This window comes from Oncorhynchus tshawytscha, linkage group LG05, assembly GCF_018296145.1.
Source record: "Oncorhynchus tshawytscha isolate Ot180627B linkage group LG05, Otsh_v2.0, whole genome shotgun sequence".
NCBI classification, from domain to species: Eukaryota; Metazoa; Chordata; class Actinopteri; order Salmoniformes; family Salmonidae; genus Oncorhynchus; species Oncorhynchus tshawytscha.
This window is the reverse complement of record NC_056433.1, coordinates 17924143-17950981: the sequence shown is the minus strand read 5'-3', so window position 1 is coordinate 17950981 and position 26839 is coordinate 17924143. Positions and strand designations below refer to the sequence as shown.

At 43.0% G+C, this 26839-nt stretch overlaps 1 protein-coding gene across 5 annotated transcripts in view; it reads left to right on the top strand.

Annotated features, from left to right (window-relative positions):
* The first annotated feature begins 1863 nt into the window (after positions 1-1863).
* LOC112249847 (ephrin type-A receptor 7) overlaps positions 1864-26839 on the top strand; it is a 78404-nt gene continuing 53428 nt past the window's right edge. For all 5 annotated transcript variants that reach the window (XM_042321601.1, XM_042321599.1, XM_042321600.1 and 2 more), the window contains exons 1-4: positions 1864-2039; positions 3790-3854; positions 4856-5525; positions 25999-26154. In XM_042321601.1, the coding sequence (XP_042177535.1) occupies positions 1946-2039; positions 3790-3854; positions 4856-5525; positions 25999-26154 (985 nt within the window). In that variant the 5' untranslated portion in view covers positions 1864-1945. The remainder of the gene's footprint in view (positions 2040-3789; positions 3855-4855; positions 5526-25998; positions 26155-26839) is intronic.

Genomic DNA, 26839 nt, shown 5'->3' with positions numbered 1-26839 from the left:
AATAAGGTGCCATTTGTGACACAATCTATAAAACAGTGAACTCCACCACTACAACAATACGTCTTCCCTTGTGAAGAATGTCACTTCCACATGACCACTAACCACAGCACGGCTATAATAATAAGAACCCAATTAGAGAGTGCCATGGTCACAGTAAGCAACAGATAGTAAAAACAAATAGAAGGTAGAGGTAATGCATCTTGGAAGCTTATAATGACCTGAGATCTGACCCAGAGTGACAATTCCTTGGCATAATACAGAATATGGTTTGATGGATCATGGATACTCTATGATGTATTAATGCCGGAATGTTAATATTAACATCATAAAAAGACAGCATTGTGCTTTTCGGGAAACTACTTGTAAATGTAGAAACCTTTATGTATTGTTTACTCTTTGAATATCCTTGTGATCATTTGTCTATTCTAGCGATGGGGAAGCTTTGTAATGCCTGAGCTTGTCACGTGGGAATCAAGCCAAAGATTGAGAGTGAATAACAAATAGCCATGAATATTCAAATGTCTTTGATACAAATCCAACAGACAGAGTATAATGACAGTCAGTGGTACAGTAAATAAACACAGTCAGCAGGTCTGAAATGATGCCCCACTGAACATAATTTTTTTTTTTTAAATCAATGATTAAAGTCACGGTTTACATTATTGAGATAGACTATAACTATAAATAATAAAACATGCTGTATGAAGGTAACTTTAAGACATTTAAATGATCTAATAATGAAGGATACAGCATAATGCATTGGAGGAACACGTTTCATAGGTGAAGAGGATTAAGATTAATTTGCATAATAAACATGTCAAACAAAAAGTTAGGTACATAAAACTTGAATGTCTCCTTTCATCCATTCATGATGTACATAGTTTATTAATCAATATTTGTGGGCCATAATTACAGCTGTTTTTACTTGGTAGAGGTAAATTGTGATTAATTGGTGAGCTGAAACACATGTTGTGTATGTAAAGGGTTACTGTGTTCCTCTTTTACACTTTCATTTATCAGTGATTTTCCAAATCAACTGAGCAACGGGAAATTAACGTTACACTTTTTAATTGTGTTCTGTGTTTATCTTGATGTAGAGCGCTACTTAGAACCCCAGGATGCAGTTAGTTCCATCTTTACTGTCGCAGTTTTCCATGCAGCAACACAACATAAGGAGTCAACTCATCTCCTCCTAATGCCCAGACTCTTAAGGTGGCGTTCTCAAATCAACTTGTATTTGTCACATGCGCCGAATACAACAGGTGTTATAGTGAAATGTTTACTTTCAAGTCCTTAACCAATAATACAGTTTGTTTTTCTGAAGATGATGCACACTACTCCAATGTCTCTACCCATTGTCTTTACTCACTCTTCTAAACAAATGCATGGGACATTACAGCGAAGTGGTGACATGGTGAAAGTATGGTAACAGTTTATAGCAACATTATTTGCCCAGATAGCCCTTAATCTGTTTATATTTATGTTGTTATTTCAGGGTAATGCACCACATACTTTGGATTAGAGTTTTTTGGTTTAGGCTATGTTAATGTAGGCTGATAACTATTTGCTTTGTCTTGTATGGAAGGAAAGTTTCTTACCATCATCTTACCCAAAGCAAAGAGGTCCATCTTGCCCAAAGAAGACTAGACTGTAACATTGACTAAAACCATAATTCATTCAATTATCCTGAAGAACAGCCTCTGCAACGAATGTATTTGTCACAATGCTTGCACAGGATACTTTTCTACCAGCCGCGAGTGGATCATTCTTCTGTCAGTCTAGTTGAGTGACATCAGTTGTGTTACAGTCCACGCCCAGCAGATGCGGATGCTATTTGAGTGAGACACGGCAGGTTCTCGTACATAGAGCTGTTTTAGCGTCGTCAATGGGAAGTGCACGCCAAGGTGGAAAAGCGAATACTGTCTAGCTAACTTCCATTTACAACATGGGTTCTACGTCGATTCCGTGTTTGTGGATTACATTTTGCCTTCATTTATGTTGTTTGATGAACACTGGAAAAGCGCAGAATGCGAAAGAAGGTATGTAATAAAGTTTGATAACCTCTCATCATCGCCTCATCCAGGCTACATCTCGAAAACTGATCGGCAATCGCGCGAAGTGACATCCAGAGAAATAGCGCGCAGTAGACTATCCTGCGATTTTGTTGCTTGCGCACTAATGATCATTCCTGTATTTGTCAAATGTTTAAAAAATACAATATGTCAAGACATTAGTTCAATGACATTACAGTGTTGTTAGTCAGTGGATTGCAGTCTGTGGACATTACACAGCGTTTGTGTGACAAACGACCCGTCGTAGGCTATTTTAGTAGGCTTTTACGCGTGGCACCAAATCCAAAATAAGGCTCTATACGGACGATGGTGAAATTGTTGTTTTCAAGGCTAAAATATTCTACATTTAGACTGTCATTCCACTCAGTCTCATATCATGACTTGGGATAAACTTCCAAGATCGATGGGTAAGCTAACACCAACCCATTCACCCTAAGTATGGTACGCATTAACCCTCCTTGTCATTACAGGAGTTCATATTTGAAAGACCTGAAATGAGTCTATAAAAACTGACATGCACATAGCGAGAGCGCACAAGGAAAGTCTATGTCACAGACACGGAGAGATAGCAAGATCAAGGTATACTGTTTATATAAATGAACTAAAGGTTAATTTTGCTAAAGAAATTGACTTATTAATAAACAAATACAATTGGAAGGAGATAAATAATATTAAAGTATTGCCAAGTTGCTGACCTTCACTTTTAAGGTGATTATTGTATTCGTAAACACACTAATGATTCTGAAATACAAACTATTTTCGAGTCTGTCTGAAGTTTGAAACGGTCTGTGTAAATGATTTAAAGCATATGGGGCTATAATATATGATCGCATGTCTGATCAATAGATTGAAATTATATTTAGCCTATAGTAACTCTGCTATTAAACACTTTCTTTCACGGCTCTGCGTTCACGGAGAGGAATCGGCAGTAGGCTCTGAGGCTCTATTCGGGTGAATGAATACAAAGTCTACCTGCTAATAATCTATTAAATGCATATATATATATATATATATATATATATATATATATATATATATATATTATGTTAGACAAGTGACACTTTTACACCAAATTCACCAAATTCATGTTGCCGTTGGTAGACTACAGCCGAACAGTTTTAGGATTATATTTATCTTGTCAGTGCGCCTGTCGCCCATGGCACAGCAAGGACTCCTGCATTGCTTTTTATTGTCTTAGATTTACGTATAGAGGCAGGTGTTCTTGTTTGACCCTATTGCACGGGTATGTGTGCCTCCATACTGAAAAGTCACAAACAGATAGATAGGTTTAAATAATTTTGCCATTTTACCCCATGTTTATGTGGGTTGTAGGCTTCATGAAACCCAAAGTTGTCACAAATAACACTTACCATTTAGCTTAATGGAGATAAAAGCTGGCCTTAGTCTTAATAGGAAGGGTAGCCTACTGTATGTGACATGCGTTTATCCAGTAGTCTTCAATGTGAAAGCAGTTCTCAGGCAGTGCCATTGAGGTAAAAGTATTGTCATCAAATCAGTACCCTATTGCACAGCCTGTAATTGTTCATTTTCATAGCTGGCTGCAGAAAATGGGTCATGTGTCTAGTCATCTAGCCCTCACATACTGTATCAGCCTGTAGACTTTCATAGCTTATTCATTTAATAATATTTGTCGAACTGACAGTGGCACATACAGAGAATTAATCATCTGTTCTACTCTTTTATTTCCTGTCGCTAGTGATTCTGTTGGATTCCAAGGCACAGCAGACAGAGCTGGAGTGGATATCTTCTCCTCCTGGTGGGGTAAGTGGGACACTAACTAGCCTACACCTCTGGAAACATATAATACTCCAATTAACACTATTCCTTTCAGCGTTACCATGCTCTACCTCAATGGAGGAAAATCTAGATTTAAATGTGAAATTTCGACACGGTCCAGTATTATTATGTATTTCTGGCTGTGTCATTACCATGGATATGAGCCTCTGGGTCATTACCATGGATATGAGCCTCTGGGTCATTACCATGGATATGTACCTCTGGGTCATTATCAGTCGCACTATCCAGAGGCAAGCTTTTTAAAATGGTCACAGTGTCGGACCGAGTTCGAGAAAAGCCATTTGGGTGGGGTGTTTGTTTATGTTAATTGTTGTTAATTGTAGCAGTCCTGAAAATCTATAGGATGTGAAGAGATATTGATGTTGTTTTTTGATGTAGCCCAGGCCTCAAGTCACCTTTCCATAATAGCCTGTCCGTAAAGGTTTTAAAATCTAAAATAACAACATTTAAATAATAAATAAATACAAATCTAGCAATATGACTGGAAAGTAATCCTAGTTGATCCATTTGATTTTATGCTTATCAGATTTACTTATTTGCTATATTAGGAATATCTAACTTTAGGCTTATCTCTGTTGTCTAATCTTTCTTAAGGTCTGATTTTATAATAACATTGCAGAGGTTTATGGATTTTGTTTAATAGTTCCATACTCATTTCCAAATACTGTAAAAGCAAAATGTATGACCAATTGTTTTTAAAGTGCTCCAATAATGGAGGTCTTTTCATGCCCTATGTTTTTGTGATTTTATTTAGCTAACCCAACTTTAGACAGTGTTATTACTAGTTGTTACACCTTGTACACGTCTTTATTAATATGTTAAAACACTGTATTGAATCAACACTACAGTAGGACACAAAACCAGCCAGTATTTACATTGTTGTGTTTTGATTTCCTTGCAAAAGTATGTTGCTGTTGAGAACCAATCCATATAAATATACCAAACTTGTGCTCTGTTCTTTTCAGTGGGAAGAGATCAGCGGGTTGGATGAAAACTACACCCCCATTCGCACATACCAGGTTTGTCAGGTCATGGAGCCCAATCAGAATAACTGGCTTCGGACTAGCTGGATAGAGAAGGGCGATGCCCAGAGGATTTTTGTGGAACTGAAGTTCACGTTGAGGGATTGTAACAGTCTACCCGGTGTGGTGGGCACGTGCAAGGAGACATTCAACTTGTATTATCAGGAAACCGATTCGGAGGTCGGCAGGAATATACGAGAGAACCAGTACGTGAAAATTGACACAATCGCAGCAGATGAGAGCTTCACTCAGGGGGACCTGGGAGAGAGGAAGATGAAGCTGAATACAGAAGTGCGCATCATTGGGCCGCTGTCCAGACGAGGGTTTTATCTGGCCTTCCAGGATGTAGGGGCATGCATCGCTCTGGTCTCTGTCAAAGTTTATTACAAGAAGTGCTGGTCCATCATTGAGAACCTGGCCACTTTCCCAGACACTGTTACGGGATCAGAATTCTCCTCTCTGGTCGAGGTCGAGGGCATGTGTGTCAGTGACGCTGAGGAGGAGGCCGATAACGCTCCCAAGATGCACTGCAGCGCAGAGGGAGAATGGCTGGTGCCTATAGGGAAATGTATATGCAAAGCTGGATTTCATCAGAAGGGCGATGCATGTGAACGTGAGTGCAGTTATATTCATCTTGCTCTATCCTCTCTATACGTCATTTTCATTAGTGGCATAACTTTTTCTATCCTCTGCTACACTGCAATTTTCAATATGGAAAAATAGTATTGTTTTAATTAGGGGAAATAGGAAACTTATTGGTAAGCAGAAAATGTGCCTCATTCAAATGTAAATGTTTAGACTAGTTTTTCCCTTTGATTTATGGTTTTGCACAGGGTCACCCATGCCTAAACAACAGAAAGAATCTGTTGAGTATTTGAGTTTTTAATTATACCAAACAGGCAAAGGACAATCTAGGCCACATTGAATAGTTGTGGTGGCAAATAAAATGAAAGCAGCTAATTTGAGGGCCATATTAATGATGGATAAAGTATGGAGGCCTGAAAATCCTCAGTGTAATAATTGGAATCCATGTTAATTGTTTGATTAGCAGGCTCTTAATTTATAGCCATGGTTCTGTTGACACTGGGATTAAATGATAACTTGCACTTCAGTTTAGCTCAGTGCTCCTCGGTAAGAGCACTTCCCTCTCTGGCTGGCTGCTGGCCAAGGCAATCACTTGCAGAATAGACAGGTCTGGAGGATGTCCAACCAATCTCAGTATCCCTCTGCCCCTTCCAAACAACCCTGACAGAGAGAGAAAACAAATAGCCGCCATACTGTGGCATTTAGGCCCCAAGATATTTATGAAGGGCCCTAACAGGAAACACAATTAAAGTCGCTGCGGATATGCATTTTGTGTTGTTTGGTCCTAGCACCATGCCTCGGCAGTTAGCATTAAATGCTTTATGTCACTCTAATTGCACAAAAGATTATTTTCAGCGGCCACCTGACTTGTAAGATAACAATCACTGTGGATTAAAGGGGAACTACTTAAGTCACCGAGTTTAAGTGCTCTGTCTTGTCAGCCAAGCTTTTTTTCTTTCACGGAATGGGCAGTGTCCCTCTAAGCAGCTTATGAGGGGTACTGACCAGTAATAATTAAAGGAAATGTGTCTCAGGACAAACTAGAAGTCCAGGCAGGCTGGCCACTTTCAGGCAACAACGTAGGCCTCCACCAGAGAGGTAGGTCTATACCTTCTACCATGTGAAGTGTACTTAGGTGATATTATCAAAAACAAACAAAAATTGCCTCTTGAGTTATGTTGCTCTAAAATGTGGTTAGAGGTTAGAGCTTGTTCAACACCCGGTGAGTCCTTTTTTGTGTAGTCGTTTATATTATTTTGGAGCAAACAATGTAGCATATATTACATCAAAGCTTTGTCTAAAAGTACCAGCTGAAGCCTGCTCTTCTGCTTGTAAAGCAGGCCTGTTAGAACTGAACTGTTGCCCATTCGAGGCAATTAACTGGTCCAACTACTGTGCCAGCTAAAACTGTCCTTAATGAGGTGGAAAACATACCCACCTGTGTATGAGTGATTCAAATCCTTTCTCAACATGGTAACTTTATAAGATATTTATTTCCATTGGGGCATGGCTGGCCATTGTATTGAGGGGTAGTTAATCTAAATAAAATGAACATCTTACTGCAGAATCAGCAGCTTCTCGCAGAGATCTGTTGATAGTAAATTGCCCATTCAGTGGTTTCTCCTAGAGCAAGGGGAAAATCCAACAGTTTTCCATCGGTTGAACACCACTTCAATGGGGCCTAGAACGGAAGAGGGTTTTGTCCTCTGTAAATGCCCATTAGCTACAGTACAGCTACAATACTTGTGTTGGTGTTTACTCAGTCTTCACCCAGGCCTCTCTTTTCGCATCCTGCTTGCGATACTGTGACTTTCTATATAGAAAATAGATACACATTCCGCTCACTGTTCTATTTTCAATATATGCAGTATCCTCCAATTGTAAAATGTCCATCTGTGAAATATTGAGCAGAAGGCTTTAGGAGGAGCAAGTGAGTTGAGCTGTCAGTCATGTCATTCGAGGACTAGGAGCCCCCCCTCTGTGAATGCAGAGGCCTCCTCCAAAACGTGTTGTGATCCACTCATTCATCACCGTCACTGGAGAGGGACTGCATGTCTTTCACTCCTCTCCCTCCCCGTCTCTGTCTCTCTTTAACTATTTTGTGGCATCTGCAGCACTATAAATACCTGTGTTTCTCTCTCTCCCAATGTTAGGAGAATCAGTGTTATGGGTGTTGAAAAGGGCACATTTTAAGTGTCCTGCAACGTGCACAGGGTTTATTTGCATAGAAGTGTGTGGTGCTAAAATAGTGGCCATTCAGAAATGGAGCCACTGAGTCGTTACGAGAAATAGAGGGCCCTTGTGGACAGACATTGGTGTCTTTGTTTTGCCAGGAATGTAGGTTGTCCAATTTTAACACATCACATAATTATACCCTAAAGCAACTGACTCTTGAGAACTGATGAACTATTCACCTGTTCAACTCTTTCTCCAGTATGGGAGGCCTAGTCTCAAGTAAACAGATAAAAACACAACCTTATCCCAGCGCTATCGCTACATGCTAACAAGATCATTCATGAGAGGATACGGCATCCTGCAGACACTGACACCATCCATCTTGGTGTGTCAGGAACTCAGACAGGAGTTAGTCTACGGCTGATTGATGGGCTGAGACCCCTGAGGGAAGGACCTAACTGTGATGCGGTTGACCACACAAGCCAAGGTGTGTCTGTCTATGTGGAGGGGAGAGGGGCACCAGGCAGCCCCAGCTCCAGGCCCAGGCAAGGCCACTATTTAGCATTTCAAATGAAGCCAGGAGTCAGGGGTCCTCATGCATCTTGACGCTCCTCCTGATTGATAAGGTGTGATTTTAATAATGCTCCAAATGGCCATCCTTTACAACCGCTCCTGAGCTTAATTATTCAAATGGTGGTGCGCACGGAATCCCCAGGAGACACAACTGGATTGAAATCACTCAAGATTGAAATAATTTGGTGATGGACGGTGGCTAGTCTTGTCACCGCCCGTGTCGGCTAGCTTCTGGTGAAAAGCTGCATTCTTCCACAGCTTCAGGGTTGTTCCTGTTTTTGTTTGTTTGACCTGGCAGGTAGCACAGTGATAGACTGTGGGGCCATTGTATCTGTTGCTTTGAAACACAAACATGGTTGACAGCTAGCATCAAGTCTCAAAATGAATTAGTTTAGTTTTTTGGGGAGGGGATTCAAATAAATAGTATGTAGGCTTATACACCAAGCCTTAGATATTACTAATATTTGATATGGAGATTTACATTTTTGATTTGTTAGAAGCTGGAGAGACACATATTGACAGAAACAAACACCCTCACATACTTACACACCCCATATGTATAGTCACAGCGTAATAGAGTATGTGCCTGTTTTGTCCAAGGAGAACAAGTCACTGGGAAAGAAATGGTAGGCTTTTATGCAACAGAGCACTTCTAAGCACATTTTTAAGTCCCCTCCCTGCCTGCGGGTGTAAGTGGGGAAAAAAGTGTTGAGCTTATGTAATAAGTTATTGATTTTCCTCTTAAAGGAAGATTGAAGTGTAGAGCCACCGGTCTACAAAGCTCCCAGAGGAGACAACAGACAGAGCCTTCCCTCCCTGCCTCCCTCCCTCTCTGCCTTTCTCCCTGACGCACGGTAAGGTGCTAAGACCCTGGGCCGAGTCACTTTCCCCCACATGCCACAGGGACACTAAACGGCAAGACGTTGTCATCTGACATAGTGTTCCCCTGTCCGATCGGATCCCTCCCAACAGAATGGTGGCTGAGCAATTACAAAAAAAGACATCTGTGCCACAGTTTAGATAGCCAAAGGAAAATAAAGCCCGCAATCTCAAGAGGTATGGAACTGGGGATCGATGGAAGTGTCTGAACCTGTTAGTGCAAGTGGAGATGAGGGCTGCTGAGGCATGGGGAGGGGGCTATTGTTGTGCGGGGAGAGGGGGCCAGAGAGGTGACTCTTCTGATGAACAAGGGTCAACTGCTGCCATCATCCATCTTCCATCTTGGCAGTGTTCTGTCATCCAGGGCGCTCACGTTACTAAGCACAAAAGGCAGGCATCCATTGTCCAGCCCGGCCTTGTTTGCAGCCATGTGTAAATTAAGTTAATATTCACTGACCTTAAGCATAGCCAATGAGAGACCACAGTGTCACCTTGGAAATAACGCCATCTGACACAAAATAGCAAAGGTCTCTCTTTTAGGGTCAACAATGTCTACCCACATATCTCTTCTTATTGTCCTCTGTTGGCGTCAAAATGGAGAATGTTTACTATGATTTTGTCTACAGATGAAATTCAACTTGGGTCTCTAATTTGGCCTGACAGCTCTGATTTAGTGACAGATCTATAGATGAATAATGTGTGTCAGTTAGTTAGCCTCCATTTTGAACCAACATGACTCAAAGAGTGCTTAATACGAATATTAGGTGTGGTTTTGCCCCATTTGATTAACTGGTATTCAGGTAAAGGGTTAAATACATTTCATGTAATGGTGTCTTCTGGGCAAGTTGGTGTGTCCCCACAAGCGTTAAGTGGATTATATTTTACTGTCCTCTGATTCATATTTATATATACATGATTTAGTTCCAGCAGCTTATCAAGCGAGGTGAAAGAAAAACCTATTACCAATGACCAGGCAGCGAGCAGCAATGTTTCAGGGAGACTTATTCCGGATATTTTTAGGTCTGGATTTTACACCCTCAATGTATCAACTTTTATCTCTAGGTATAATATCTGCAAGAAAGACAAACAGTAGGGACAAACGTTAAAGATAATAGAGTTTTCGTTTGATTTGATATAGCAGCAACCCAATATGCATTATGTTAGAGTAAAAACAACTAGATTCAGCCGCGGGCCGATTTGTTTCAGAGCGGATGTTCGGGGGACCGGAACATAATTATAATTTGTACACTGCAAATTGACTAAGCCCAAAAATAGATTTGATTTGAAAATAACAATAATTGTATAACCTTGATAACATTGAGACATGTTCGTGAATTTCCCTTATTTTTTAAAAGTGGGAATACTTAAGAACAGATTTACTCAATTATTATTATTATCTTCTGAATTCCTGGTGATTTTCTGGTCTTTTTTGACCCAAAACTAAAACCCCCAAATATTTTAATATTGTATACTGTATGTGTTTTTAATGAAAAATGTGGGGGCCGGGGGAAAAAGCATGGTTGCCCGACCGACCACTGGATGTGAATCAATGCATATGGGCATATTCTATTTTTGCATATGACTTTGAAACAAATATTTACCATACCTAAATGAAATGGAAATGAGTGAGCCCTGTGAAACTATTTTGTTTAGAAAATGAGGCATTTGTATTTCATTTCACATGTTAAAGTTTCCCGCAGAATGTCCGGCCTGGCAGCGTTGTGCAGCTAGGAAACTTTGATTTTTATTATTTTATTTCTCATTCGGAAGTGGTGGTGTATATTTAAAAGGGAGAGACATTGTATCCAACATTAAAATGACTACCCTGTTTATTATAGCTCTCCACATTTACAATTTAAACCAATCTGTGCTCTTTCCAGTTCTCTGAGGAAGAAACTATGATTCAGTCTACTAATGAGAAGCAGAAGAAACTGCCTTTTTCTCATAACAAGGGATTAAAAAGAGCAAAGGCACTGCACAGAGGAATACAAGCTACTTTGTGAGGCAGGCAATGAGTGTGTTTCTGTGCTAGGTTATTACTAAATGAAAAATCTAAGCAAATTCATTGTCTAAAAATGAATAAAACAGCCAATGTTCTCTTGACTCAAGCCGCCTGTTTTTCCCCCACTCCAAATAATTTGATCTGCTCACGTAAGCAAAGCAGCACAGTGGTACCGCTTATTCAGATGCAAAAAAGCATGTTTGTTCTAATTATCGTGATTATTATAATCCATAAACTCGTGATTAGCATTTGTTTGAACTGGAACAGCCACAGACCTGAGCTGGGTTTAGATGTGGTGTACTGGTTGGATGTCAGGACAGGATCTGGGTTTAGATGTGGTGTACTGGTTGGATGTCAGGACAGGATCTGGGTTTAGATGTGGTGTGTAGTTGGTTGTCAGGACTGGATCTGGGTTTAGATGTGGTGTGTAGTTGGTTGTCAGGACAGGATCTGGGTTTAGATGTGGTGTGTAGTTGGTTGTCAGGACAGGATCTGGGTTTAGATGTGGTGTGAAGTTGGTTGTCAGGACAGGATCTGGGTTTAGATGTGGTGTGTAGTTGGATGTCAGGAACCTGAGCTGGGTTTAGATGTGGTGTACTGGTTGGATGTCAGGACCTGAGCTGGGTTTAGATGTGGTGTGTAGTTGGTTGTCAGGAAAGGATCTGGGTTTAGATGTGGTTGGTTGTCAGGACAGGATCTGGGTTTAGATGTGGTGAGTAGTTGGTTGTCAGGACAGGACATGGGTTTAGATGTGGTGTGTAGTTGGATGTCAGGACAGGATCTGGGTTTAGATGTGGAGTGTAGTTGGATGTCAGGACAGGATCTGGGTTTAGATGTGGTGTGTAGTTGGTTGTCAGGGCAGGATCTGGGTTTAGATGTGGTGTGTAGTTGGATGTCAGGACAGGATCTGGGTTTAGATGTGGAGTGTAGTTGGATGTCAGGACAGGATCTGGGTTTAGATGTGGTGAGTAGTTGGTTGTCAGGACACGATCTGGGTTTAGATGTGGTCTGTAGTTGGTTGTCAGGACAGGAGCTGGGTTTAGATGTGGTGTGTAGTTGGTTGTCAGGACAGGATCTGGGTTTAGATGTGGTGTGTGGTTGGTTGTCAGGACAGGATCTGGGTTTAGATGTGGTGTGTAGTTGGTTGTCAGGATAGGATCTGGGTTTGAAGGTGGTGTGTAGTTGGTTGTCAGGATAGGATCTGGGTTTGAAGGTGGTGTGTAGTTGGTTGTCAGGATAGGATCTGGGTTTAGATGTGGTGTGTAGTTGCTTGTCAGGACAGGATCTGGGTTTAGATGTGGTGTGTGTAGTTAGTTGTCAGGACAGGATCTGGGTTTAGATGTGGTGTGTAGTTGGTTGTCAGGACAGGATCTGGGTTTAGATGTGGTGTGTAGTTGGTTGTCAGGACCTGAGCTGGGTTTAGATTTGGTGTGTAGTTGGTTGTCAAATCTGGATTGATGGTCCTCTTTGCCTCGTTAAGTTGACCTGGCTGTTTCTCTGTGGAGCAGCGCGCACATCAGCACGGCCATCTGAGGCCAAACGGACGCCTTTGTGTGTAACTGGAGCCCACGGGGGCTGGCCCGCTGTAGGGAGACTAGTGGCTGGTTTGAAATTGTTCCTGTGTTCCAGTCCTTTCTGTCACAGCAGTGGGTCCATGGGGATTGGAGTGGGGTGGGGTAGGAGGGAAAGTGGGGCATGGGGAGAGGGGTGAGAGCATTGGCACAATTTGGAGATAATGCTTGGTTGCTGACTAGGGACATTTTAAGCGCTGATATGTTGTAGCTGCAGGGGGCTTTGGGTCGGGGTAGAACTTTGGGCCCTCTGCTTTTATCCCGAGAGCAGCACAGTCTCTTCTCTTCAGTGTAGAAGTCTTTCAGCAATAAGAGGTCCTCTTACATCTAGCCACATCCTCCATTTAAAGGTAGCCAGCCGCCCGGGCTAGCTGCCCTTAAGACTTTTTTCTCCCGTCGCCATGCAAGTTTAATGAACTAAACAAAAGACGATTAGGCAGGGACATTTCCATGTCACTGGAAAGTCATTTGGAAAGCCCTTACCCTGCATGATGAATTAAAGAAGTGAAGACCTCGCTCTCTCTCTCTCTCTCTCTCTCTGGAAGAGGGTGTACTTTTGTACGGACACAAGGTTCAGTTTCTGCTCATGCGGAACCAACGCTATAAATTCTGTAATGATTTAATGTGAAAACGTCCTTCATTTTCCACCTGCAGACCCATGCAGTAAATAAGTGTGATAGCTAAGTGAGGAAACAGGTGCTGGGGTTTATTGTTGCTTATTTCAATTTCTGACAACATGCGGTAGCTCAGGCTGTAATGCACTAGGAACAGATTTAAAAAGTTTGTGAACTGGTTGTGAATATTGTTTTTTTCACACTTATCATGTGACCTTTGTTATCAATGTGACATTTGCCAAAACAACTGTACATATTGATTATTGAATTGGATGTATTGGCATAATTATCATCACACCCGATACAATCTGTTCTCTTCTAAGCATTAGTTTTTAATATATATGCCTTGGTTTTAGGTTTGACACAAAAAATTGAGGCTAAAGATTCTTCCTTTGGTGTTGGGGACGACTAAGTGGAGCCAACAAAATGGGAATGTCAGAAATATAATATATTCAGCAGTAATTGCACAGCTGATACATTATCCTGCTGTTTTACTTAATATAAGTTAAATCAGTTAAATTTTTCTGTTATATTTCATTCCTAATTATGTGTATATTTCTAATTATAAAATGAAAATACTTTAAGATTTAAATAATATTTAGGTAGCCAGAATAGATTTTTTAGACTTTTAAAAGTTGATCAGTAGGCTAGCTAGCTTTGATCTTAGCTCGGTACGTCCAACCAGACACTTCCTCAGGAGTTTGGCTGTTTGGAGGCCAAAGCAGTGTGCCATCCAACACAGTGTAAGGGAATGCTAATCTTTTCTTTGTTTCTCATAGTAAAGCTACTTATCTCCCCTTAAGCAAAGGTAGCACCGATGAATGGAGGGGTTGTCTAGGTGTGCTGAGTGCACGCATAGCCAGGCACAGCCATTCAAGCTATGTGTGGTGTGGGCCTATTTGAGAAGAATTAGTGACAATATGATCGTTTTTAGGTTTTCCAGCCATTTAATCTGGTCTTTCTAGCTAAAATTCTTCATCTGAAAGTTTGTTTCGTTTTTTGCTCACTGTCGCCTTGTTTCCTCTCTCCTTCTATCTCCACCCCTCCATTCAAAAGCCCACAGGAGGTGTAGGTGTTTGAAAGTAGCTTGTTTGGAAGGGGTTAGACATTGAAACTCTATCCCCGTCCCCTGTGAAGAGGGTTCCAGTAGGGTCTCAGTTCTCTCTCCCTCCTCTCCTTTGTGTGTTGTGCCACTGTTTCCAGGAGCTGGGTAGGCGCCTCGCCTTTCAAAGGTGGGAGATTAACATGTCTCGGGGCAAAAGCCCAACTGTTCAGCTTAGTTTCTCTTTCTTTTCTTTCTTTATGGATAAAAAAAAGAGGGAGATTTAGTAGAAAAGTGCAGTACGCTACCTCAAGATGTTTTTTCTCACAGAGGTGGAGAAGTCTAAAAACACCTGTTGCTAGGCGGATGCTGTGAAATTACTCGCAAGATTTACTCCATGGGAAACAAGAGAGGTTGTTGAAGAAAAACCAAAGGGCATTAGCGTAAAAAACAACAACTGTGTAGAGTACACAACATGTCAGTAAACCGAGCTTGATGGATGTCCTAACACACTACTTGCCATGGCAAAAACACCCATCTAATCAGAGCCACACAGTATGCAGAAGAACGCAGCTTCTCCAGGGCTATTGACATCCCTCTCCAACAACACAGTGTCACATTCATAATTATATATTATGCCCTCAGAATAAAACCCAGTCATGGACCTAAAGCAATGATTCTGGAATAGAATTTCATGGCTCCGTGAACGTTGAGAAGCAGGGTGTTTTTAAATTACTAGCAAAGAATGTCCCCGGTAATATGAACATTGAGTTAGCAGTATAATGGAGTTGATGAAACAACACCTCGCAGGGTGAATAGGAGATAAATGTGTTTATGCTGTGTTGCCAGACAACGGAGCACTGAGGTCAGAACAAGCAAAACAAGGAAGAAGGAAAAGACTCTCGGAGGAAATGGATTCATAAAAACCAGCCTAGACAAGCTTCCCATATTTTGTGGGGCCGGTGTTTATAGTTGATATTTGTAAAGACATTTCCCTATCGTAGCGGCGGTGGCAACAGAGACTGTTTAAGGAAAGGCAATGGCGTTTTGAAATTAGAAAATAATCTGTTTCCTTTATCGTGTTTGACCTGCTTCACCTGGCATACATCAGTGAGCAGAGCCCGGTCTGCCTGGCTGTTGGTCCTGTCGACTGCAGCTCTCTCCCTAGGCCTCCTTTATCACTCTAATGGGGTGCTATCTCTCTAAGCTGCTCTCTCACTCCGGGTCTCTGCGGCCTCCACTCACCGGCCTGCCGACTCTCACATTCTTTCTCCATCCATCCTGACAGACACGCAGGCTGGTTTAACACATAATCAGGCTGGATGAGAGGGTGGCCAGGGGGAGGCCCGGCCCTGTCAGTGCCCTCAGACTAGCCCACACCAGTCCATCTCACTGAGGGTCAGGAGAGCTGGAGCACCACCACCAACACACACCACCACCACCATCACCACACTCACCATCACCACCACCACACTCACCACCACCACACTCACCACCACCACGAAAACCACCATCACCACTACCACCACCATGACCATGACCACCACCACCACCACCATACTCACCCTGAAGTCCCCTCTGTCCTCAGTAGTTGATAGGGAGAACTAGCCTGTTTAGAGCCTGAAGTCCCCTCTGATCTCAGTAGTTGATAGGGAGAACTAGCCTGTTTAGAGCCTGAAGTCCCCTCTGTCCTCAGTATATTATATGGAGAACTAGCCTGTTTAGACCCTGATGTCCCCTCTGTCCTCAGTATATTATATGGAGAACTAGCCTGTTTAGAGCCTGAAGTCCCCTCTGTCCTCAGTAGTTGATAGGCAGAAATAGCCTGTTTAGACCCTGATGTCCCCTCTGTCCTCAGTATATTATATGGAGAACTAGCCTGTTTAGACCCTGATGTCCCCTCTGTCCTCAGTATATTATATGGAGAACTAGCCTGTTTAGACCCTGATGTCCCCTCTGTCCTCAGTATATTATATGGAGAACTAGCCTGTTTAGACACTGATGTCCCCTCTGTCCTCAGTAGTTGATAGGCAGAAATAGCCTGTTTAGACCCTGATGTCCCCTCTGTCCTCAGTATATTATATGGAGAACTAGCCTGTTTAGACCCTGATGTCCCCTCTGTCCTCAGTATATTATATGGAGAACTAGCCTGTTTAGACCCTGATGTCCCCTCTGTCCTCAGTATATTATATGGAGAACTAGCCTGTTTAGACCCTGATGTCCCCTCTGTCCTCAGTAGTTGATAGGGAGAACTAGCCTGTTTAGACACTGATGTCCCCTCTGTCCTCAGTAGTTGATAGGCAGAAATAGCCTGTTTAGACCCTGATGTCCCCTCTGTCCTCAGTATATTATATGGAGAACTAGCCTGTTTAGACCCTGATGTCCCCTCTGTCCTCAGTATATTATATGGAGAACTAGCCTGTTTAGAGCCTGAAGTCCCCTCTGTCCTCAGTAGTTGATAGGCAGAACTAGCCTGTTTAGACACTGATGTCCCCTCTGTCCTCAGTATATTATATGGAGAACTAGCCTGTTTAGACACTGATGTCCCCTCTGTCCTCAGTATATTATATGGAGAACTAGCCTGTTTAGAGCCTGAAGTCCCCTCTGTCCTCAGTAGTTGATAGGCAGAACTAGCCTGTTTAGAGCCTGAAGTCCCCTCTGATCTCAGTATATTATATGGAGAACTAGCCTGTTTAGAGCCTGAAGTCCCCTCTGTCCTCAGTAGTTGATAGGCAGAACTAGCCTGTTTAGAGCCTGAAGTCCCCTCTGTCCTCAGTATATTATATGGAGAACTAGCCTGTTTAGACACTGAAGTCCCCTCTGATCTCAGTAGTTGATAGGGAGAACTAGCCTGTTTAAAGCCTGAAGTCCCCTCTGTCCTCAGTATATTATATGGAGAACTAGCCTGTTTAGAGCCTGAAGTCCCCTCTGTCCTCAGTAGTTGATAGGCAGAACTAGCCTGTTTAGAGCCTGAAGTCCCCTCTGTCCTCAGTATATTATATGGAGAACTAGCCTGTTTAGAGCCTGAAGTCCCCTCTGTCCTCAGTATATTATATGGAGAACTAGCCTGTTTAGAGCCTGAAGTCCCCTCTGTCCTCAGTATATTATATGGAGAACTAGCCTGTTTAGACACTGATGTCCCCTCTGATCTCAGTATATTATATGGAGAACTAGCCTGTTTAGAGCCTGAAGTCCCCTCTGTCCTCAGTATATTATATGGAGAACTAGCCTGTTTAGAGCCTGAAGTCCCCTCTGTCCTCAGTAGTTGATAGGCAGAACTAGCCTGTTTAGACCCTGATGTCCCCTCTGTCCTCAGTATATTATATGGAGAACTAGCCTGTTTAGAGCCTGAAGTCCCCTCTGTCCTCAGTAGTTGATAGGCAGAACTAGCCTGTTTAGAGCCTGAAGTCCCCTCTGTCCTCAGTATATTATATGGAGAACTAGCCTGTTTAGAGCCTGATGTCCCCTCTGTCCTCAGTATATTATATGGAGAACTAGCCTGTTTAGAGCCTGAAGTCCCCTCTGTCCTCAGTATATTATATGGAGAACTAGCCTGTTTAGAGCCTGAAGTCCCCTCTGTCCTCAGTATATTATATGGAGAACTAGCCTGTTTAGACACTGATGTCCCCTCTGATCTCAGTATATTATATGGAGAACTAGCCTGTTTAGAGCCTGAAGTCCCCTCTGTCCTCAGTATATTATATGGAGAACTAGCCTGTTTAGAGCCTGAAGTCCCCTCTGTCCTCAGTAGTTGATAGGCAGAACTAGCCTGTTTAGACCCTGATGTCCCCTCTGTCCTCAGTATATTATATGGAGAACTAGCCTGTTTAGAGCCTGAAGTCCCCTCTGTCCTCAGTAGTTGATAGGCAGAACTAGCCTGTTTAGAGCCTGAAGTCCCCTCTGTCCTCAGTATATTATATGGAGAACTAGCCTGTTTAGAGCCTGATGTCCCCTCTGTCCTCAGTAGTTGATAGGGAGAACTAGCCTGTTTAGAGCCTGAAGTCCCCTCTGTCCTCAGTAGTTGATAGGCAGAACTAGCCTGTTTAGAGCCTGAAGTCCCCTCTGTCCTCAGTATATTATATGGAGAACTAGCCTGTTTAGACACTGATGTCCCCTCTGTCCTCAGTAGTTGATAGGGAGAACTAGCCTGTTTAGAGCCTGAAGTCCCCTCTGTCCTCAGTATATTATATGGAGAACTAGCCTGTTTAGACACTGAAGTCCCCTCTGATCTCAGTAGTTGATAGGGAGAACTAGCCTGTTTAAAGCCTGAAGTCCCCTCTGTCCTCAGTATATTATATGGAGAACTAGCCTGTTTAGAGCCTGAAGTCCCCTCTGATCTCAGTAGTTGATAGGCAGAACTAGTCTGTTTAGACCCTGATGTCCCCTCTGTCCTCAGTATATTATATGGAGAACTAGCCTGTTTAGAGCCTGAAGTCCCCTCTGTCCTCAGTAGTTGATAGGCAGAACTAGCCTGTTTAGAGCCTGAAGTCCCCTCTGTCCTCAGTATATTATATGGAGAACTAGCCTGTTTAGAGCCTGATGTCCCCTCTGTCCTCAGTATATTATATGGAGAACTAGCATGTTTAGAGCCTGATGTCCCCTCTGTCCTCAGTATATTATATGGAGAACTAGCCTGTTTAGAGCCTGAAGTCCCCTCTGTCCTCAGTATATTATATGGAGAACTAGCCTGTTTAGAGCCTGAAGTCCCCTCTGTCCTCAGTATATTATATGGAGAACTAGCCTGTTTAGACACTGATGTCCCCTCTGATCTCAGTATATTATATGGAGAACTAGCCTGTTTAGAGCCTGAAGTCCCCTCTGTCCTCAGTATATTATATGGAGAACTAGCCTGTTTAGAGCCTGAAGTCCCCTCTGTCCTCAGTAGTTGATAGGCAGAACTAGCCTGTTTAGACCCTGATGTCCCCTCTGTCCTCAGTATATTATATGGAGAACTAGCCTGTTTAGAGCCTGAAGTCCCCTCTGTCCTCAGTAGTTGATAGGCAGAACTAGCCTGTTTAGAGCCTGAAGTCCCCTCTGTCCTCAGTATATTATATGGAGAACTAGCCTGTTTAGAGCCTGATGTCCCCTCTGTCCTCAGTATATTATATGGAGAACTAGCCTGTTTAGAGCCTGAAGTCCCCTCTGTCCTCAGTATATTATATGGAGAACTAGCCTGTTTAGAGCCTGAAGTCCCCTCTGTCCTCAGTATATTATATGGAGAACTAGCCTGTTTAGACACTGATGTCCCCTCTGATCTCAGTATATTATATGGAGAACTAGCCTGTTTAGAGCCTGAAGTCCCCTCTGTCCTCAGTATATTATATGGAGAACTAGCCTGTTTAGAGCCTGAAGTCCCCTCTGTCCTCAGTAGTTGATAGGCAGAACTAGCCTGTTTAGACCCTGATGTCCCCTCTGTCCTCAGTATATTATATGGAGAACTAGCCTGTTTAGAGCCTGAAGTCCCCTCTGTCCTCAGTAGTTGATAGGCAGAACTAGCCTGTTTAGAGCCTGAAGTCCCCTCTGTCCTCAGTATATTATATGGAGAACTAGCCTGTTTAGAGCCTGATGTCCCCTCTGTCCTCAGTAGTTGATAGGGAGAACTAGCCTGTTTAGAGCCTGAAGTCCCCTCTGTCCTCAGTAGTTGATAGGCAGAACTAGCCTGTTTAGAGCCTGAAGTCCCCTCTGTCCTCAGTATATTATATGGAGAACTAGCCTGTTTAGACACTGATGTCCCCTCTGTCCTCAGTAGTTGATAGGGAGAACTAGCCTGTTTAGAGCCTGAAGTCCCCTCTGTCCTCAGTATATTATATGGAGAACTAGCCTGTTTAGACACTGAAGTCCCCTCTGATCTCAGTAGTTGATAGGGAGAACTAGCCTGTTTAAAGCCTGAAGTCCCCTCTGTCCTCAGTATATTATATGGAGAACTAGCCTGTTTAGAGCCTGAAGTCCCCTCTGATCTCAGTAGTTGATAGGCAGAACTAGTCTGTTTAGACCCTGATGTCCCCTCTGTCCTCAGTATATTATAGGGAGAACTAGCCTGTTTAGACACTGAAGTCCCCTCTGATCTCAGTAGTTGATAGGCAGAACTAGCCTGTTTAGACCCTGATGTCCCCTCTGATCTCAGTATATTATATGGAGAACTAGCCTGTTTAGAGCCTGAAGTCCCCTCTGTCCTCAGTAGTTGATAGGCAGAACTAGCCTGTTTAGACCCTGATGTCACCTCTGTCCTCAGTATATTATATGGAGAACTAGCCTGTTTAGATGTAAGGGTTATTTAGATGTTTAGATGTAAGGGTTATGTTGTTTCCCTATTTCACCGACTCTAAAAGTGAGGTAAAACCGTTGCTTTTCTGGAATGGTAAAACTAGCTAGAAGGCAATGGGCCCTTTATGAAATGCGATCTGTCAATCTAAGTGGAAGATTAACCGAAGGAAAAACTCAAGTGCCATTGCGTCACGCCGAGACATTAGGAATAATTATCATCTGGTAAGGCCACAGGAAGCGATATGTCAGCCTGTCACAAAATGTCAGCACAGGATGAGAATCTCATCTGTCCTCTTTCCTTTTTCTGCCTCTGTGTCCTTTACCCAGATTGCCATTCAATTGCCAAACATAGAGAGCGTCTGGATGGAATTGAAGAATGTTAAGAAGCTGAGCTCGGAGGAAACAGACAAAGCAGTATCTTGAAAAATTAGAAAATTTAATTTCTTAGTGTGTGTCTGTTGGACGGCTTGTTGTTTCATCCTCTCGTGGCCCCGCAATGTGGAGAGTGATGTGGAGAGTGATTGAGACGTCCTCGGTATAGGGAGTCAGTCAGGGCATTTCCTCCCTAACTGTGCTCCTAGCCCCAGAGTGAGGCCTTTCCTGTTCTATCAGTACAGTGTATAAAATGCTGACTGCAGACAGTTTTTTCCACCCATCGCTGAATGAAAGCGTTTGACCACTGTAAGGTAAATTACAGATGCTGTCTGTTGCCCCTCGCTAAGGAGCCTGGTGGAATGTCAGACTTGTATTTTCAACCTCAGCCCTGTTCTCTAAAGACCGGCTAATTTCGCAGTGTGGTGTAAATAAGGCCTGTGTTGTCTGTCCCAGCTCCTTCTCCCTGTTTTTTAACCCACCGTCTGTGTCAACAAGCACAGCCTGTTAACCTAGCCTTTATCTGAGTGGTAGTGTAGGGCGGGTGTCACAAAACCAGACATTTTCAAGTAGTCTCTGTACTTTTTTCCCCCACGTATGAGTTTGTCTGTCGGATTCGGCGTCAATGTAAAACGCAATGGATTATTGTGAGTCAGGAGATGGACGTGTACGGTGCTCTAATGTGTTTCCGTGTCAGTGTGACACTTCTGTCAGTGAAGTTCTCAAATACTGTATGAGAGGCAGGCCGGGTTTGTCCTGATATTACAGACAAGCACTAGAGATTAAACCCAGGGTAATTATACAGTGACGTGTTATCCCCCCACACACCAAAAGAAATGTGTTGCTGCAAGGGGAAAATGAGGGGGAAAAAACTATCACCCTCTTTTACCTAATGCTTCAACATCTCCGTTAAAGAGTGTGTTTTCAGCTGACGATGCCAGGAACAGGATCTGGCCAAAAGCGTCTGTGCTGCTGGGACTGGAATGCAGGCTCTGGGATGGCTGTGTTTGTGCATGTCACTCAGTGCACTGTGAGAGAGTGCTGGAGAGGGAGAGCCAGGGCGAGCCCAGAAAATGGTTACCCATGTCACACAGCTGTTGGATTTGAGGCCCTAATTTGCCGCCTTGTTGCTTCTGTAAACATTTCCGGATGCCAAAGCCAGTCAGACACGTTGATAAACACAGGGGCCCTGATGACAAAACAAGGAAAATAAAGTATTTTTTTCACGGAAACTTTAACATGGAGTACTATTTACTTTTGAAAGCCCCGTGGTTCTAGTGGCTGAGATAGCACTAATCTGGGCCTGCTAGCTAGCGATGTGGAGGCTCAGCCTGGGAACATGGTAGCCAGGCAGCCCTGGGCTCAGCTGGGCCTCCCCTCCACACTGCTGGCCACTTAGCGGAGCACCACTACTCAAACCTAAAGGTAAACAGACACACTGGCTTATCAGAGTGTTTAAACAGCCATGCGTGGTGAGAGAAGAGAGGAGAAAGCAGCCTTTCAAACAGCACCGTTGGCCAATCTTTAACTTGCTTCAAATGGACTGCTCTATGTGAATATTTACATAGTCTTATCAGAGTATGGTATAGCGCATTATGTGTGTGTCTTTGCGCAGGTACATTGTTTGCACTTAAAGTCTAATGTTATGGTAGATTGGTAAATTAGAATATGTGTGATTAATATGTTTCGGCAGGCAGCACACAACTCTAACCAAAGGCACTTCTCTCACAGCCTTAAAACCCTTTTTTCAATTACTAGCTATCTCAGCTAAAGTAATGTTAGAGCTAAAATCATGTATTTTCCCACCCTTTCTCCCAATAATGTCTTGTTTCATGAGGCTGGTGAGATGAATAGGGAGTGACAGGGCTTTTATGTTGCTGAAATGGGGATACCCCGTCCTTCGCTCTCCTCCACACGCTGAGACGGTGTTACAATGAGGAAACCTGGGTTCCCTTATCCTCTCTATTTTAGATCTGTCACAGAAGTATGGCCAAAGATTTTGAACGCTTGAAAAAAGAGTGCAACGGAGATCTGAAATGGGAAACATCGCCATGAAAATTTCCCCAGCAGCTCATGAAAAAATTTAATTTTTTAAATGTTTTTCTATAATTTGCTAGTTTGTATGCAGAGCTATTTACAGGCGTACAGACTCCTTGCAGATTGGAACAGAAATCATGTGGCCAGAAGGCTTAGCAAAGGATCTTACACCAACAGTAGGTCACCGTGGATTAGCAGACTTATAGTGTTGAGACAATAAAAGCCAAACCCAGAATTTCCCTATTCACTAACATGGAACCCAAACCGCCTGCGCGTGTGCGCCATCGTGCATAAATGTATTTTGTCCCCCCACACCAAACACGATCACGACACGCAGGTTAAAATATCAAAACAAACTCTGAACCAATTATATTAATTTGGGGACAGGTCGAAAAGCATTAAACATTTATGGCAATTTAGCTAGCTTGCTAATTTGCCCTATTTAGCTAATTTGTCATGGGATATAAACATTGAATTGTTATTTTACCTGAAATGCACAAGGTCCTCTACTCCAACAATTAATCCACACATTAAACGGTCAAGCGAATCGTTTCTAGCCATCTCTCCTCCTTCCAGGCCTTTTCTTCTCTTGACTTTATATTGCGATTGTCAACTTTCATAAATTATGTTCATTTCTGGCACTGACCTCGTTCGTCTTTCATTCACCCACGTGGGGATAACCAATGGGTAGCTGCTTCTATAAACCAATGAGGAGATTTGAGAGGCAGGACTTGCAGCGAGATCTGCATCAGAAATAGAACTGATTTCTATTTTAGCCCTTGGCAACGCAGGCTCTTGTTGGCACACGCGAGCGGTGTGGGTGCAATAATTGAATAACATGTATGTCTAAATTTATTTTGAAGTGCTCGCGCACGTGACGCGAGCGGTGTAGTCAGCCTGTAATGCTTAAAAGTGAATTTGGATAATGTGATTCACAAAGCCCTCTATATGAATAATTGTATTCATTATACTGGAATTGTTTCTTTGCTAAAAAAAATGTTATTATCGCTGGATTTTGTCTGGAAGTATGCCCTTTTTTGTCCCCTCACGATTTAGTTTGTGGCCCATTGCATAAAACAATGATCTGTGATAATTCAAGATGCTCATGTGGATAGATTGAATCAGCGGCTGAATTAATGAATTGTCATTGAGACATGTCAATGGACCCACACAAACAACCATGTGAATGTCTCCTATCCCTGGTGGACAAGCCTATTCATCTCACCTCTTTCTTTTGAAGGTGAAACATTAAAATAATCCATTTAGGATTTCTACAACCTTATCTGTGTTCTATGGGAGCACCCCACGGAGCACTGTAGGACAACATTCTCTCTCAGACTGGGCTTTGATTAGCAAAAACCCTTCTTTATTTCAAGTTTCAAGTTTTTTTAATGTCAGGTGAACAAGCACTGTAAAATGCTTTTTTTGCTAGCTCTAAACCCAACAATGCAGTAATCAATAACAAATAACAAGGTAGAACAAAAATACACAAGAAGTGAAAATAAGAAGAACACGATAAAGTAAGAAGCTTTATACAGGGTCAGTTCCAGGGTCAGTTCCAATACTATATTTACAATGTGCAGGAATACTGGAGTGATGGAGGTAGATATGTGTAGGGGTAAGGTGACTAGGCATCAGGATATATTTTTTTACCTTTATTTAACCAGGCAAGTCAGTTAAGAACAAATTCTTATTTTCAATGACAGCCTAGGAACAGTGGGTTAACTACCTGTTCAGGGGCAGAACGACAGATTTGTACCTTGTCAGCTCAGGGGTTTGAACTTGCAACCTTCCGGTTACTAGTCCAACATTCTAACCACTAGGCTACCCTGCCACCCCAAAATGATGAACTGAGTAGCAGCAGAGTAAATTATTATTATTGTGTGTGTGTGTGTGTGTGTGTGTGTGTGTGTGTAGAGTCTATAAATGTGTGTGTATGTTATGTGTGTGTTGGAGTGTCAGTGTGCGTAAGTGTGTAGGGTCCTGTGAGTGTGCATGGAGACAAAAATAAAATACTAGGGTCAACTCAGATAGTCAGTGTAGCCATTCTGTTATCTATTTAGTCTTATGGCTTGGGTATAGAATCTGTTCAGGAGCCTGTTGGTGTCAGACTTGATGCACCGGTACCACTTGCCGTGCGGAAGCAGAGAGAAGAGCTTGGGTGGTTGGAGTCTTTGGCGATTTTTCGGGCCTTCTTTTCACAACACCTGATATAGATGTCCTGGATGGCAGGGAGCTCGGCCCCAGTGATGTACTGGGCTGTCCGCACAACCCTCTGTAGCACCATGTGATCGAGGGCGGTGCTGTTGCCATACCAAGCAGTTATGCCGCCTGTCAAGATGCTCTCAATGGTGCAGCTGAATAACTTTTTGAGGATTTGAGGGCCCATGCCAAACCTTTTTAACCTCCTGAAGGGGAAGAAGCGATGTCACCCCTTCTTTACGACTGTGTGTGTGTGATTGGACCATATTTAAGTCCTTATTGATTTGGACACAGAGTAACTTAAAGACTAAAGGATAAAAAATACACCAAATATAGCCAGATTTTTCCTCTGTAATAAGCAGTGATTTTTCCCCATCAGGTGCAGGCTTTGCCATGGTGATATTTGTGATGTGTTTTTAAGTAGAGTTTGTTAAGCTTGTTGATGATGCCAGAGGGGCAGGTTGATCCAAACACCAGCTGTTCTGTGATGTGAGCACAAGTGTAATGCTCTGTTCCATCATGCCCTTTCTCTTTTATGGGAATTCAAGTGTGAACTAAAGTATTTTTTTCTCTCTCTCTCTCTTCTCTCTCTTCTCTCTCTTCTCTCTCTTCTCTCTCTTCTCTCTCTTCTCTCTCTCTCTTCTCTCTCTCTCTTCTCTCTCTTTTCTCTCTCTCTCTCTCTCTCTCTCTCTCTCTCTCTCTCTCTCTCTCTCTCTCTCTCTCTCTCTCTCTCTCTCTCTCTCTCTCTCTCTCCCTCCTCCTGGTCATAGCATGTGGCCGTGGGTTCTACAAGTCCTCGTCCCAGGACCTGCAGTGTTCGCGCTGCCCAGCACACAGCTACAATGACCGGGAGGGCTTGTGGCGCTGCGACTGTGAGGACGGCTACTACCGGGCGCACTCAGACCCACCCTCTGTGGCCTGCACAAGTAAGTACTGGCGTGTTGCTAAGTAAATGAAGGAAGGACCTGTAGTAGAGTCTGCATTTATGCCCCCATTAACACATCCTTGCACACGTACAAACAATCTCGCACCCCTTCCAGATCCCTACTGACCACCCTGAGAATGTTTAATCTGGATGAAGTCTGGTGAAAACCCACTCCAGAGTCCATACCAGAGCCCTGCTTAAGCTTCCCAATATGTCTTTAGAATGATGTTAATGGGCCTGGGTGTCTGTCCCCCCCTAGCTGGTAGCTAATTTGCCATTTCCCATCTAAAAGATTGCAATTACAGTCAGCAGCAGTAGCCCTGGCAGCACCCTGTGTCTCCATTTGTCCTGGCCAATGTGGCAATTATGTGACAAGCATTGATGACTTGTTTACACAGGCCAGGGGAATCATTTTACAGGGCGGGGCTCATTTGCTCCCAAATCCACTCCTGTTGCTCCCAAACAGGTTGATTCAGGAGAGCCAAGGGGTATTTTTACCCCCTCAAACCACTGACAGTCTACACAGAGATTGAGAGAGAGAGGGAGAAGAGGGACAGTTAGAGAAAGAGAGGTAAATGTAGATGTGGAGGGAGAGGAAGAGGGAGAGGAAGAGGGAGAAGGAGAGGGAGCGAGAGAGAGAGAGAGGGAGAAGAGGGGGACAGATAGAGAAAGAGAGGTAGATGTAG